Below are 15,969 nucleotides of genomic sequence, written 5' to 3' on the forward strand. Positions count from 1 at the left end.
CCAGCTGAGTCTGCTGGTTTGTTTTCCCATGTCCGTGTGGGCCCTCATACTGGGGCTGGCACTGGTGTCTAGTGTGTTAATATAGGCCCCATGAGTGTCTGCTTGGACTGGTGGAGGTGAGGCCCTATGTGAGCAATTATCCTTGATGCATGAATGTACCATTTTCTTTTTCTTTTTTTTTTTCACGTCACCATATGTCGAGCTGTGCCAGTGAGTGTGAGGGGTGATCAGTAAAATGGGGGTATTATTCTCCTTCCTATGTTTACTTGTTTCCATGCCATTTATAGTAAACTGTCTTCTTTTAATGAACACAGTTCAGAAATTCTTCCTGCAATAAAAAATGGATAGAAAATGCAATGAGCTGCTGTATCTTAGTAATACTAAGATAGTAATACTAAGATATAGCAGCTTTTTCCGAATACTTTTTTTATGAAATACATGAGAAAACATGTGAGGCTTTCATTTTCCTCCCTTTATGCTCTAAAACACCATTTTATCAGTGATACCAGAGTCTAAGATGCATGACACTGATATGTTAAATATGTTTCCAAGCACACATCTCGTCATTTTTGTATTATCATTTTATTTTATTTTTTTTTCATATGAAACAAATCAATTCTTCCAATGTCTTTGAAGTGTGAAATGTATTTTTTATCATGAATTCTCACAGTACATTCAGTTAATGTTGATCTGAAAGAAAACATCTTTGAACTTGGCACTTAGAAAACAACCACAAAGAATTGTCACCTTTATTCATTTAGAACAAAATTTACAAAGCCATTCAAACAGTCTTTTTTTTAATACTTTTATGTTTTTTAAACTCAACTGTTGAATATTCAAAATACACTTTTTAATGTTGCTTCTCTCTCTCTCTCTTTGTACTTACAAATATGTACATTAAAGTCTCAGTGTCTTGTCATGTGTAGTCCCACTGACTCTTCCCACTTGTAATAAAAATCCTTTTTTAGTGTTTTATTTATAACTCTTCACACTGTTAGCACTCTGGTTAGCTCTCCACTATTCTGTTTGAGCTTGAGTGTCTGTGAATGTTCTGCGTGCTCAGATGGATGTCCCGTGGCTGGGCTTACTGGCTTCTGGGATGGGTCCTCCTGGCACTGGTTGGTAGGACATTGGCATTGGTGTCTTGACTGGGCTCTGTCGGAAGAGACCCCCATTGGGTGCCCTGTGTTTGCAGCGGATAGAGGGCATGGTGGCACTGCTGAGGGGCAGGGGCAAGGTCCTGCCAGCGGCCGCGCCCAGTGTCCTTCCTGCCCCATGACCCTCCTGGAGGAAGGTGGTCACGGAGAGCCGCGGCGGCCCCCGGTGGGCTGGGTAGTCCCGAACAGACAAGGCCTCCAGGGACTGGCTGGGCTGCATGCTGCCAATGTCCAGGGCAGAGATCTCGATAGATTGGCCTGGCAGTTGCTTGTGGGCCAAGTCCTCGTCCAGGAGGCTGTTCAAACGCTGGTGGACCTGTTCCAGGTTCACCTCTTTGTCCTATAGATAGATGGAAAAAGCCAGTACAAAGGAGAGTGAATGGAGGTTTTAATGGAAGGGAGAGCATGAATGTAATTAAGGAGGGGTGTGATAAAGAATAAAAGTGAAAATGAATGTGCAGTGAAAGGGGTTATCAGGTTAAAAGAAAGAATGGGAGGGATGGATAGAGAAAGACAGGTTACAATGGTTGCTTCATTATCACCTTCATGACCAGTTTACATGCAGTGTAGTCTACTATGCATTTAATGCACATATAGTAATGTTCATCTGAAGGATGCTGAAATAACACAGTGGCTTATTTCAGCTTCATTCAGGAAATACACATATATAAATTCATAATACAGTATGCTGGATTTTCTTCCAAGCAGCCAACATCAGGAGAGACATGACCTTAAAACACTAAATCTTAAATACTGGGTCATAAAAGGTAATGTCTCTACTGCTGAGATGAACTTAAACGAAGATGTCTCTTCATGCAGAAGTGTTTAAATTTTCTACACAATTAAGTGACCACACATCTACAGTTGGTGACTCTTGCATGAAGAGCATCAGCTGTTAACAAGACAGGCTCCAATGGAGGCATCACTCTGATGAATCAGACTTTGTTAGGCAATAAAATTTGAACGAAGACAAAGTAGATATTGTCGCTTAATTGACAAATCTTTAAATTATTCCTGTTTTTTTTGTTTGTTTGTTTTTATTTGTTTGTTGGTTTTTCCCCCACAAGGCAACACATATGGGAGAGGACAGGGAGAAGCCAAATAAAAAGCACATGATTGTTCATCATATTTCGGCTGCACCCTGCCCTCCAAACAACATTTTATTTAATCATCATGCGCCATGTTAGTCAAGCCACACGGAAGACAAACAAAACAACAACAACAAAAAATATCTAGATAACACAAGAGACTATGAGGTGAAATGACAGATGAAGCAACTACATTCTACCCCTACCCGGCCCCATGCCCCGCCCCTTCGCCCTGACATAGCCAATGACCATCCAGTACAGTATGTCAGGCCTCTCCTGACCTGTGTCAAGAGCCTCGGCCTCCTCCCAGTCTCTCTCTCTGTCTGTCCATATCTCCCGCCTCCCTTCTGGTGAAGCGCTTGTTATGTCATTATATGTCAATGGACCAGAAACCCTTTCCAGACCGTAATCCTTAGTCACCTGCTGAAGATCATAGACAACGATACATAACCAAAACGGCCCCCTTTGAATCCGGACATTGACATATAATTAAAATAAATAGTTAAGTAATAAAAGGAATAATTCAACATTTTGAGGAATACATTTGGCGAAATGGATGAGAAGATCTGCGCCGCTCTCATGTCTGTGTATGTGCAAATATAAAGCTGTGAAGTTGAAAGCACTATTTATGGCACCCCCTGGCTCCAGTCTGATCATTTTCTTTAGAGACAATACTGGGCCACTGACAACTGGAGCACTTCCTTGGCTTGGAGGGACATGAAACCCTCCTGTGAAACTGTCAGTACAAAAAAAGAACAACTGTGTCAATTTTGTGTTCTCTATAACTTTGTGAAATTTTAGCATAATTAAGTTGGAGGCTTCAAATAATCCCACTGGGTTTTTGTCTCTCTCTGCACTATGTATTTCCTATCAATTTTTCAAATTGTGCAAGGTCATTTTTAATAATATTAATGTAATGTATATAAAAAATTAGGATACTGTATGATTTACTACGATGTACTATATTTCTTAAGTTGCATTTAGGTAAACATCCAATCCAATCCAGTTACCTAGACAAAAAAATCAGTCTAAATACTTGAATTATGGGTACGTTTTCTAGTATTTCTCGCTAAAACTGGGTGGAAACCATTACAGAGTAAAAAAAAATAAAAAATTGCAAAACCAAATTATTTGGGGAGGTGACACGCGGAAGTCATGTGCTTGTAAACAACGCTGTACAATATGAGGTTCCTTGGTACAGGATAGCATTGTTTCAGGTAAGGCATGTCCTTGAAGTAGGGGGCATATGTTCATTAATGGTTATGAACCGACTAATTTGCATTTAGAAACCCCCAGACAGTTAGTAGGTTCTTAGATCGCTAATCGTCTGGTATTGCAAGACCATGTGTTACCTGCTTATAGATTAAGATTTTGCACACAATCCTTGTGTGAAACAACGATCTGTGGTTTTACAGCGAGTTACGAAAATAACCAACAGGCTAACTGTTTCCAGTGCTTTCAGTTAAGCTATTATCTACTGGCTGTAGCTTCATATTTAAAGGGTCAGATATGAGAGAGGTATCGGTCTTCTCATCAAACTCCCAGTGAGAAAGAAAACAAGAATGTTTCCCAAAAGGTTGAATTATTCCTTCAAATGGCTGATGTGTTCAGGCTTGCAGTAGGTTTTGTTTGAAGTGGCTGTCATGATGTCCACATACTGTATACTTGTGCTGTCATGGTGCCAGCAATGCTTAGGACATTTAAAGTGACCATAATCTTTTGAGTATTAAACACTTGCTCCCCGCGGGCTTGAAAGGCAGCTGTGTAAAAGCTTCAATCTATGACTGTTATGCAATGATGTCGTCAAATTGCTTGTTTTTGTCACAGAACTGAGAAAAGCAGCAAATACTTCGAATTTTAGCAGCTTGAACCAGAGTGTTATTTTTTATTTTACCCACTTGATTACCCTGTTTTATGATTGTAATCAGTACTTTTTTTTTTTTTAATGTCAAAAACTCCTATCATAAGTTGAAGTCTAAAATATTTTTATATCCATTTGAAATACACAAAAGAGACAAATCTTCACTTTTGAGAAGCTGATATTTTTGCTTGATTAAACATCTCTAACACTTACCTCATTGTCAGAATTGAACACATTGCTTATACTCTGGTCCACTTTAAAAAGTATATATATAATTTTCTTTTCATCTGCTAATAATTGTCTGATCATGTCAACATTACTGAGAATAGAAATGAACAGTAGTAACTAAGACAACTACAAATCTTTCACAGTCACATTTCAAACTTATGGAGGGGGCGCGTCTGCTGCTCAAAAGAGTTTTGGTTGGAAAATCGCCTCAAGACTACAAACACAATAATAATGGTGCACACAACCGTGATTATACTCGAACACATCTTACATGTCTTATCTTCTATGAATCATAAGACAGTGATGTCGGTCTGTTGTGAATCTCGCATGACAGCAGTATGTGGTTATTATGAGAGCAGTTGCACACAAATACTGAAGTAGAAATCAATCACAGTAACTCAAACTCTTCTATGTGCCAAACAAACAGTACGGGTGGAGTTTGATTTACTGTGTGTCTTTTTCGGGACAGGACTGGGTCTTAAATGGGTGTCCTCAGCCAGCGTTTTTTTTTATTGGATTGTCGGACTGTCAAGTGAAACAGGCAGGTCAAGGCTCAGATTCTTTACTACCTGCTTTTGCTCACACTTTAGTTTAGGGATCCATGTCAAGCCTTAGTTGTCTGGACGCCTCATGCAGAGGGGCTGCCCAGCCGACAGCAGCAAGATGAAGTCAGAGCTCTAAAGCATTAAGACTTGAATGGATTGGCTAAAGAGAGCTATTGTACAACTGAAGCACTTATCGACCCAGAAGTACAATTTCAGTGTGTGGTTTTTGAATTTGCAATTAAACGTTATATTTACTTTTATTCTTTCAGCTGCGCCTCTCTCACAAGAGCACCAGTGACTGTTTGTTCAAGCCAGAATGTGGTCAATTATTGCTTGTATGTGTCTCGTATGAGAGAGAAGCCTCAGAAGTCCCTAACAAAGCACCCCAACGTCTCTCCCAACATGAGAAGGAATGAGTAGATCGATCACATGATGTCTGGACTATCATCACGGGCACACCTATTATAACTGGGTGTACTGCAGCTCTACTAAATCGGGGCTGGCGTCAGCGCCTGCTGGATCCATAAAGTAGAGTGTGGCAGTGGCATCTCTGGGCAGGACCGGGGGGCCCGGGGGTCTGGGTCTCGACCGTGGCCTTGGTGGTGCAGGGGGACCCGTGGTGACCACCATGGCCAGGTTCTGGGTTAGCAGGCTTGGGCCTGGGCCCTGGCCCGACGAGTTGTCGGTGGTCACCTCTTTGGGCTGCTCTCTCCGGCAGTGGTTGCTGTTCCACCAGGTCTCCAGTGCAGCCACCAGGAGGGCCAGCAGCAGCCCAGCGGCCAGGATGCAGAAGACGCCAGCGAAGCTGTGGAGACGCAGCGCCCGTCCCTCCGGCTGGGCGTCTGCGTGGCTCTGCAGATCACAGCGGCCTTTCTTCGGCCACCATTTCTGCTTCAGGATGTCCAGGTCACCTTTTTCCTGAAGCTCCAATATCCTGTGGAGAAGAAAGACTTGTTCTTTGACACAGAAGGCGTCCAGTTTCATGTAATAACACCTTCAATAGCATTGATTGGACAGAGTATATTAAATACCAGATAACCAAATTACAAGACAAGACAATTGAGTAGACAATGGAAAAAAACATGATGAAAAATCTGAAAATCAATATATGAAGGGTCTAAATGACTGCATATATGAGCTACACAGTAATTACAACTAATAAAAAAAACAAAAATAACACAGTTAATGCACTTCATTAACATTGATTGTTTGCTCATTAAAAGGCCTATAGTGGGTACAATGAGATTAAAACCGTAGCTTGCACAGCAGCAGAGTGCAAGTTGTGATAATGATGCATTGTTAAGACTATTTCTAAATGCTAACAAGAACTAAAAGAACATTTCTATATAAACAAGTCAAAGAAAAACAATTGCAGCTTCAAGATTAATTGGCTCCATATGAAACTGTAGCGTGGAAACAAAGACGATCAAATATAACAGTCAGCCCATTAGTTAGTGTACAGGGAGGAATGGATGGATTTTGTGGAGGAGAATGATGACGGCTGAGTACAAACAGAGGCGAGACGGTGAATCTGTCCCATCGGAGAGGTTAGCTTTCTGCACACTCATTATTCAACCTCATCAACAACTGACTGGCACATATGTGTTTGTGCCACTCAGACCATGTACCCACATCTGCCAAAGCTTTTGACATTTATAGAAATTCACACATGAAACCTCAGACGGCTTCAGATATGTACCGTTTCTTTTTCTGCAAGTCATTTATTTAAGATTGTTCACCGAGGCACTGTTTATAGTTTCCAGCGTGATCAATCGTCCCATTTTGGATGCCGTCTGTCCTGAATTTAAATTTTACATGGAGGAAAACGTTTGCAGCTCTGATTTGAAATTCACTCCCATCAATCTTGAGAAACTGCACTGAAAATGTTTGAGGCACTTCTCTCTTGTGTCTGCAGGAGAAAACTGATTAACAGGCACAACAGGCAAAGAGAGAGAACTGAAAATATGAAAAATATACCTCTCAGTCTGCCTCTTCAAGAGAAATATCTTCAAGTTACAAGTGCTGGAACTCTATAATTTTAATTGTATCAGTCAACAAACTAGGTTTATTACAACTTGGGTTTTATTTTCGCCTGTTATTATGTCATTTCCTGGCCATCTGTTCTGTTGGTATGATGAAGTCGTACTCACTGAATACTGGCTGAGATCTGCAAACTGGGTAACATCAGTAAAAATAGGTCCGGTAAAGGCAAAGTGTCACCACTTGACCCAAACATCCGTCACAGTTTACAAACCCACTTTCTGGTTTAACTTTGACCTGCCGTGTTTGGTGCAATTGCGTGAACTGGATGATGGATGGTATCAATTGGATGATGATGGCAACGTCAGGAACATACTAACAGGATATTCTAATACAAAGTAAAAATATACGTACTTCTGAGAAAAGAGGTCTCGGTAAGGACTGCCGTGCTGCAGTGCGATGCCGTAGCCTCTGGTGCTCAGGCTGTTTCCTGCTACAGTCAGTGTGCAGTCATCGTCTGTGAGAGCGGCATACTCTACCACCGCCATGTCCCACAGAAAAGCATATGACTCTCGCTTTGTCTGGATAGGTCAACAAAAAACACACACAAGTCGAAGACATACAAAGGATAAATACATGAATGGTGTGGTTGAAGTGAGTTTGAAGTTTTTTGCAGTTTTATTTCTCTTATCAGAGATTGTACTGTACAGATAAGCAAAGAAATCTTCAGTATACAACCAGATAAGGAGCACAAATACAGATAGACACCCCATGGTCCTGAAGATGTCTACATAACTATAAAAATGTCAATTTACTTTTTTATGATTATAAAAATTTCAGTGAATCTGCTGAACATTTCTCATTATTTTTCAGCATTCTGATTTTTTCATTTGTCAAGTTGGTAAAGAGAGGCTGGCTGAATTGATTGATTGACCCAATGTGCCCGTGTTGGTGGACGAGTAGAGCACACGAAGACTTTTCACCGGGGGAAAAGCAATAAGATGAACAGCTAAATATTTGCACAGAAATGAGCATAAACATTTTGCTAACTCGACACGGTAGACATTGAACAGCATGCACAGCATTACATTTCTTTACAAAGATGTTGAAAATAGTTGCGCCCCTATTTTTTTTCTAGCTTTGCTTTTTCTCTGCATGGAGCATATTTTCAGAGTACAAGTCAAGTACACACTGCGGATAATGTGTAGAACAACTGTAGCCGAAAATCTGTCTGAAATCCTCCTGAGTTTGCTTTTTGTTTTTACAGTATTTCTCTGTGTAACACTGTGCTCTCAACAAATATAGCTGAATAGCTTTTTCACCTGACATCTCATTAGGACTACACAAGGTTCTCAAACTCATTAACTCTTAATATATAAACATATACTGGCCATTAAAGTATTAAACTGAAATCAACAATGAGGCATATGCTGCTGTAGCTTGAGAAGTAAATGTGAATAAAATGGTTTATTTAAAGTTGCGTTTTAAACTTAGATGTATGTACAGTATCTGTGCACGGTTAACTAGATACACTGAATACAAATTATTGTTCTGTGTTGTTTTTAAGTATGTAAGTAAAAGGAAGATAGAGAGAGGCACAGAGGCATAAAATATAATTCATGATACGCTAGCAAGAGAGAATAATTAAAATCCATCTAAACCACCAACGATTCAAAAGATTTTAATTATCTCTTTACCCACATGTCTCTGTGAATCATTATTTAACTGACGTTCAATTGGTTTCTACCTGCTGTGTAAAAAGATACAGATAATTATCATTAAATGCGAGCTTATGTTTCTTAGTATTCATTGTTATCTCAGTTGAAGATATAACTATTATAGTTAACTATAATTTACATGCGTACAGTTTAGTACAGTGGAACCCTGAGGATTAACACTTCAGAAACCACTCATCTCATTAAATGACTTTTTTTATTGCATAGTACTAAATGTGCCTCAAAAGAATAGAAAAGAACGGCGTATTGCTGACAGAAGGTAGAGTTCTGATATTGTTCTAATTTCATTTTTTTATTTCCAAGATATTCTCACCTTCTTGATTCCCTCTGATGGGCTGGAGACAGAGTTCTCGAAGCCGTTGTTCTTGTTGATGGTCTTCCACAGCTCAGCGAATGTGTTGTCCTGCTCCAGAGGGTTGGTGCCTTTGGCCTGGAAATACTCGTACACCGCCGACTCCCTCACGGTCCCATAAACCAGGTCAACCTGCCTGGACAGGTCCTGGAATGACCTACAGCCAGGGTCACATCAGCAAGTTGTTTCAGTTTGTTTCATGCAAAGAATTATAATGTTAGGACTGCAGCAAATGTGACTATAGTGTAAGTTAAACATAATGTTATTAATTAATCTGCAGAGGATATTGAAGCAACCATTTTGCTTTTTTCCCCACTTATACCTATACTCAGATACATAGTACATAGTAGAGAAAATCAAGGTTTTGTATTTATTAACCACTGAAATATAGGCCTAAAATACAGAACCCATTGCAATATAATCTGCAGTTTTTCTCAATCTTTGTGTTTTATTTTTTTGGTACTGGGAATAGCTTTTTGTTTATATTTGGATCACAGATTGTGCCTTTTAATTTAACATAACATATTAATAATGATATTTTCACATGCACAGCCGGTTTGCTTCCAACAAAGCTGTTACAGCTTACACTATGTCATCTGGTCATCCGCGTGTTTTATTTTTCTACACATATGATCCAAAAATAAATAAATAAAGCCATGATTTTGGAAATAATTTGCATTACCAACGCCTGCTACTAGTTTTATATCGTAAAATATACAATTCAAATTTAGTCTGAGCTTATAGATAACATATCAAGATGAGAACATCATTTTTGTTTGTCACATATATGACACTTTAAGTATCACTGATACCGTCATAAAAATCAGGGTTACACATCTAGTTAGATGTTTTAACTTATACGATGTTTGTTCCTATTTATTACATGTCTTGAGGGCACTTCCCTTTATTGCTGTTTTCCTGAGACTGGCAGGGTAAGGTAAAGTTCAGGTTAATGTATGAATAGAGGGATTCCAGAATAAAATGAGGCCCAGGGACAGGCCAGAGAGGTGACATTTAGATTGGGGATATACTGGCTACTGATTAGGGGATATGTTGAAGAAAACTCCAGTCCTCCTTATTTAGGGTTGCTCTTTAAAATTCCCGTAACAGATACCAGTGTCAATATCAGAAAGGCCAACTTCTCCACCTCTTTTAACTTTCTTTTTAATTCCCTCCTGGTTCACTCCATCCAGTCTGTAAGCCTAAAACTACCACCTTCACCTCTTATGCACATTGGAGCAAATCACTAATCAGCGTGCTCTTTATCAGCCAAATTAGCTGCACCTGTAGCTTGCTGCTTCAGATGCCAACACTTTCCCCGACCACCACTTTCCCTGCACCCAGCACCATGATCTCCACCAGATTAAGAGGGATGACGACCAGGTTGGGAGGTTAAGTTGCTGACTGATTACGGGGTTCATCCCCATGATTGTGTATTAGTCCCTATATAGAGTCTGCAGCAAACTCTAATCTACTTTTTCTGAACAATACTTTATATCTGAGAAGTAGTCCCTCCTGACTCAAACGCTGATTATGCAGATGCTATGTGGGCAATAAGAAATTAGGCTCCTCGCAGCAGCTGTATTTTATATGTGGAGATTATTGCCAATTTTGTACAGCATCGTATTTGCTGAATGTCAATGTCTTCGTAATTACAGTTTGCTTCCAATCTACGCAGAAGATTACCTACTTCCTTGACTCGTTGATATGTTCGACATGCTGCTCTGTGTATTTGCTGCATTTCTTTAGAAAATCACCATATTAGAGTAGAACCAAAATGCTTATATAACTGTGATTGTCTTCTCGCCAATTCGCTAAAAAGTGAGAGAATCGAATGGCTTATCTCAAGATGACGATGTTGGACTAATTCAGCCATTTAATTAGAAGCCTATATGGTGTAGCAGTGGTTGTTGAGGGGGAAAGCAAGCAGGAGAGACAGAAACAACTCATTAGATATTGCATGATCTACAACTTATTCTGTCAGATTAAACTGCACACTTTTCTCCAACAGCTCACTTTTATAGCTACACAAGCACCTGCACATGTGGAACTAGTTTTAAGATAAATCTAGATTTAAGATTTGGAGTCAACATAGAAATATTTAGATCCACCAGCTGGAGTAATTAGGATGAATAAAAGAGGTGAAAGTGCCTGTATTGTATGAAATACCAAAAAACAGTAGACAGATGGTGGCAAATTAAAAAAACAAAACAAAAAAACAAGTATACAAATAAAATAAACCACTAACAAGTTAAAATATCAGGCAACAACTATTTGAAGTAGATACTGCATATGTACCAAGGACATCTGCCACCTGTTTAAGTAATTTTACTCCTTTCACACCTTTTCTTTCTCAAAGGTACAACATACTCTTTGATTCGTGATCAATACATAAAAGTCCAAGCCAGCCCTCTGTTCATTATCTATAATGGGTGAATAAAGACCACACACAGACGCACACCAATGTTTTTCTTTCTCTCTGCATGTCATTAATTTCCTGTGTTTTTGTTGGAATAAAAAGCCCTAAATGACTGGCTGCAAAGGTGGTCATGATTATACATTAGGCTTCATAAAAGTACAAATTTACCATAGCAGCAACAATTAAAACATTAAAGAGAGTTCAGTCATAGCATTCTCACCTAATTATTACTAGGTGTGATATCCTGGAGGATTAAAAAAAAAAGTTATGAAACTTTCTGTCTCTTTTGCACTCTCTCACACTCCCTCAAGAGAGAGCAGCATAAAATTGTTTTACACGCAGTGTGATACATATATAAAAAAAGAATAGTATTTCACCTCTGTGTCCCAAGGCGTAGGAGTTTTATAAAGGTTTATTTACTGAGTGAACAAAAGGGGAAAAGGCTGTGTAGTGTTATAATATGCGAACTATTTTCAGATAGTTAATTGTTCTCTTTACACCCGATTATATGTATCATGCACACACACACACAAAGCACACACATATATACTATAAAAGGAAGGTGTATATCATCTCCTTTGGCACTAGTAAAAACCCAAGCTGCTGCTTTTTGGCAGTATACTCGTATCAGACTGACTCGTGGAAGAAAGAAAGTTGATTTCTCCAAGACTAAAATAACAACTCTGCTTTTGATGTTTTTTAAAATGAAGGCCGCTGGACTGCACCTCATGCTCTCCATTTTTTATAATTCAAGTCATACCTGTCAGTGTATTTCCAAGGTTTGGACGCTGGATTCCCGTTGAAGGACAAACTGCCAATGCTTTTACGACAGACATTTCTAAACCAGGGAAGCAATTCCAGATTTGCCATTTTGGAGATGACACTTTCTATGAGGCACATTATATTCATTGGTAGATTTCATCATTTACTTAAAAACAAATGTTACATTTAAAATCGATCTTGCAAAGTTAGAGAATTAACTGAGCATTAAAGAAAATCTCAAGGTACAGTGTCTGTACCTCATAAAGAGTACATAAAAAACTGCCAACAGCGATCTGAATTCTCATAGCTGTTTTCAACTTTGGTTCAGACAACAGAGCCCATCTGTCATGACCACAATGACTCCAAGGCAGTGAGGACTTTTTCAGGCCAACCTACAGTCTGTGCATTTACATACAATTAAGTAGTCCCCAGTAAGCTGCCTGATACAAGTACACGTGTATAACTAAAAACCTCAGTAACAGCTGGGCAGTCGGATGATGTGCCCTTGCATTTAAAATAATTCCATCCAAAGACTAAAACTAACAAATAACAACCTGCAAAAGTCTAAATCGGTTCCACGGTTAAACTTGACTGATAAAATTTGACTAACTGTAAAATACAAACACTTCAACTGTGTCTTCTATCACAGCGTGGGGGTTTAAGTGCATGTAAACACACTGAGTACATTCCCCAAGACAATGAAGAGGGATGGAAAGCAATGGCCCCTCACCATAGACCAAATTTCCTACGGAAAGTCCAATCTACTGTTTGGCCAATAGAGTTTTCACTTTCTCTGTCAGCAGTGTCTAACCAAGGTTAAGATTTGGTTGATTTCATAATTGAAAATCATTCATTGGCGTGCCCGTGTGCTGATCATTATGGATCTCTTCATGGATCTTGTAATGCAAGTTTTCAAATTACTCCTGTTAGATATGAGGTTTTTTCTTTTTTCTGTCTCTGTAATAACAATAATAATATTTTTTTTTTTAAATCAATAATTTTCTCGGCAGTCAGATGTAACCCCCAGCATACAAATTGAAATTTCTGTTGAAAAAAAACAGAAAAAGCTTTCATCCTTCCTTTGTCTCTAACAGGTCAATGGCTTTTGTGAGTCTTAATTTAGATGTTACCGGGCAGATTACTAGCAAGTTATAGTTTAAGCATAAATGTATTTGCAGTGAGATTTACATTTAGCTTGTATCATACAGATTATGCAATTGTTAGGTGTAGCAACAGATTTAACCTGAAAGCGCTGCTTCAGTTTTGGCTTTGGTATGTTCTGTTCAGATTTTCTGCACAACGAGTTATGACTTTTATGAAGTAGTTGCTGAGAACAGCAAACCAGAGACATGTTCCAATTAAAAATTCAGTCACAGTGTGCTTTCCCGGACCTTCTAACTCCGACATGCAATCATTTGCAGTTAGGTTGATTCTGTTCGCTAAACTGTATCAAATGTAATACAAGAAATATTAGTTCAGCTGTAATTGCCACGTGTCTAATATAAACACATAACCCCGCACATGCCTGTGAAGGTGTGTGCGGGGACAGGTCTGTGTGGGTGTGTGTAGGGACCGCTTAGCATTCCCTCCCTCGCCTCACATGTGGCTATTTGTTCAACAGAAGACGGACCCAATGCAATCAAATGCCTCTCCCTGCATTCTTTGGGGAGAGACAGCACACCAAATTGGATTCACTGACAAATAGCATTTGGACTGAGGACAGGCTAGTTGTTAGTCAGCGGGTCAAAAATTACAGACAAGCAGACAGACCAAACACTCTGCAGCAATTGCAGCTGATGAGAGATGCTCACCGATGAAACTTCAGCCTGAGATACAGAACCTGTCCTAGCAGTTAAAATACTAAAAATATACTGCTGCGGTACCTCAAGAAAAGACCACACAATGTGTAAAGCATAGAAAATGCGTACATGACCTTGCTACAGTACATAACTCAAGAGATATATGTAATTCAAGGCCGGTGCACAGAATGAATGCATGGAAGCATGCAGAAGCTTTAAAAGGAAACCTGCAAGGATTTTACACATCAGTTGTAAGTCTGTTTGTAGGTCTTGGGCAGTAGTACTTATGCGAAAAAGCTTGTATGAAGTCTTTTTAGGCTCCAGGGTTCCCTTCAAGGGAACTGTGGAAGTTTTAATGAATTGAGGAGTGGTATTATTTTTGAGTCAGCATCAGTTGAGGTGCAAGACTACGAGCCAGTTCTCAGTTTGTCCATCTCTGCTTGAGGTGAACAGTTCAAGGCTACATTAGCTGTATTTCTTTGGGCATATTTTAATGGATTGGTATTAAATAAAATACAGCCAATCAAAATCAGATCTTTGCTTTCCTCTACTGTGTAATGGGATGTGCTGCAGCATTACTCTCCTTTACGACAGCTGGGCTCTTGATTGCAAGCATTTGACTGCATATGAGAGTGAAAATTAAAGTTTGTTAATGGGAAAAATGATTTGGTTGAACCTGTGGCTGACTCCGTTCCGACATTCAACTTCCGACAAAATTTGCTGTGACGGTGACGAATGCGTTATTTCTTCTCTCTCTTTCTCAAAACTCAGTGAAGAATACATTTATTTCATTCCTGAAGTTCCAACAACTCCAACAGTGAGATTCTGAGAGTCTTCTTGCACACACGTTTAGTCAATTTCAGGAGTTGTCATCTTCCAGTTTTAACCTTTATATCATATCAATAATTCAAACTTATCTAAAATAAGGACCTTTAGTATTCAGAGGCTGATGACAATCAAATTTAGGGGGCTACATCTGTTATTTAAAAGTGTTTACTCAACATTTAGTATCAGATCAGACTTGTTGGTAGTTGAGATACCCTAGAAAGGGATGATTGGAAAAAAAATTGTTATTTGTTTACAGAATGTACCAGTCCCACATTAGGAATCATAATATAATGAGAGAGATAACAGACTTTCTGTTTGACATTCAAGATAAAATACCACCTCAATTATTCCTCCATTAGGCATCACAGTAGATGTAAACAGTAAATGCCTTGGTGTGTTGAGATTCCCCAAGAAGAGAATTAAGTGCATTTGACTGAGTAATAGTGGTGATGGTGAAAGAAATTAAATGTTTCTTACCGGACAGCATTGTCCATGCGTGACACGGTGAGGTAGGCAGCGAGGTTTGCCGTGTAGGATGAACACACTATGAGGGTGAAGAGCCACCAGCTGCCCATGACGATACGCAGAGCCACTGATCCCAGGATGGAGTCACTGCCTGTGGGAGTTCAGGTATAAACGCATATGTGTCAAAGATCTGATGAACGAGGCAGATGTAATGTTGTCAAACTGTGTAGGCGTGCTTTATCATTATCATCAGAATTGCATTGTTTGCTTTTATATTATGAGAGAGAGAGACAAATAAAGGCTGGTTATCCTAATACCTTCTGTCATGAGTGACATTTCAAACAAGCTTTTAGAAGATTGGTCAACTCCAAGTTGTCTGTCAGTTAAATTGATCTGTTCTTGTACAATATACTTCACAATTGAAAAGATATGCCAGTGTCTTCATGCTTATGTTGACAACAATATGATGCAATCTAGTAAGTGACAAAATCATTCCATCAACCATATTTTTCTCAAGGTTTGAAGATATGAAAATACGCATAGTAAGGTGAGTGGTTATTCTCTTCTCCTGAAACTCACATTTGCCAAGTTTCATTTAAATTACCCTGCATTTTGTGTTAAAGCTGCTCTAAGTCATAACTGATTCCACTTTTGAGATAATACTCATATTTTCATCAACACTGGAGCAGCTGACTATATGCATGATGATTTTATGTAATTACTGTCAATTTTTATCACTTATCTTCCCA

General features: G+C 39.2%; 1 protein-coding gene across 5 annotated transcripts in view; it reads right to left on the bottom strand.

The window, feature by feature from the left end:
• Positions 1-712: 712 nt before the first annotated feature.
• grid1a (glutamate receptor, ionotropic, delta 1a) overlaps positions 713-15,969 on the bottom strand; it is a 211,174-nt gene continuing 195,917 nt past the window's right edge. Inside the window, exons 12-17 of one of the 5 annotated variants that reach the window (XM_027277718.1) lie at positions 15,233-15,371; positions 8,909-9,104; positions 7,274-7,440; positions 5,573-5,813; positions 2,527-2,665; positions 713-1,497 (exon numbers count right to left, since the gene is read on the bottom strand). In XM_027277718.1, the coding sequence (XP_027133519.1) occupies positions 1,085-1,497; positions 2,527-2,665; positions 5,573-5,813; positions 7,274-7,440; positions 8,909-9,104; positions 15,233-15,371 (1,295 nt within the window). In that variant the 3' untranslated portion in view covers positions 713-1,084. Of the gene's footprint in view, positions 1,498-2,526; positions 2,669-5,338; positions 5,814-7,273; positions 7,441-8,908; positions 9,105-15,232; positions 15,372-15,969 lie in introns of those variants that run through there. The other 4 variants (XM_027277717.1, XM_027277719.1, XM_027277720.1 and 1 more) reach the window with 4 other exon arrangements.

This window comes from Larimichthys crocea, chromosome III, assembly GCF_000972845.2.
Source record: "Larimichthys crocea isolate SSNF chromosome III, L_crocea_2.0, whole genome shotgun sequence".
NCBI lineage: Eukaryota > Metazoa > Chordata > Actinopteri > Sciaenidae > Larimichthys > Larimichthys crocea.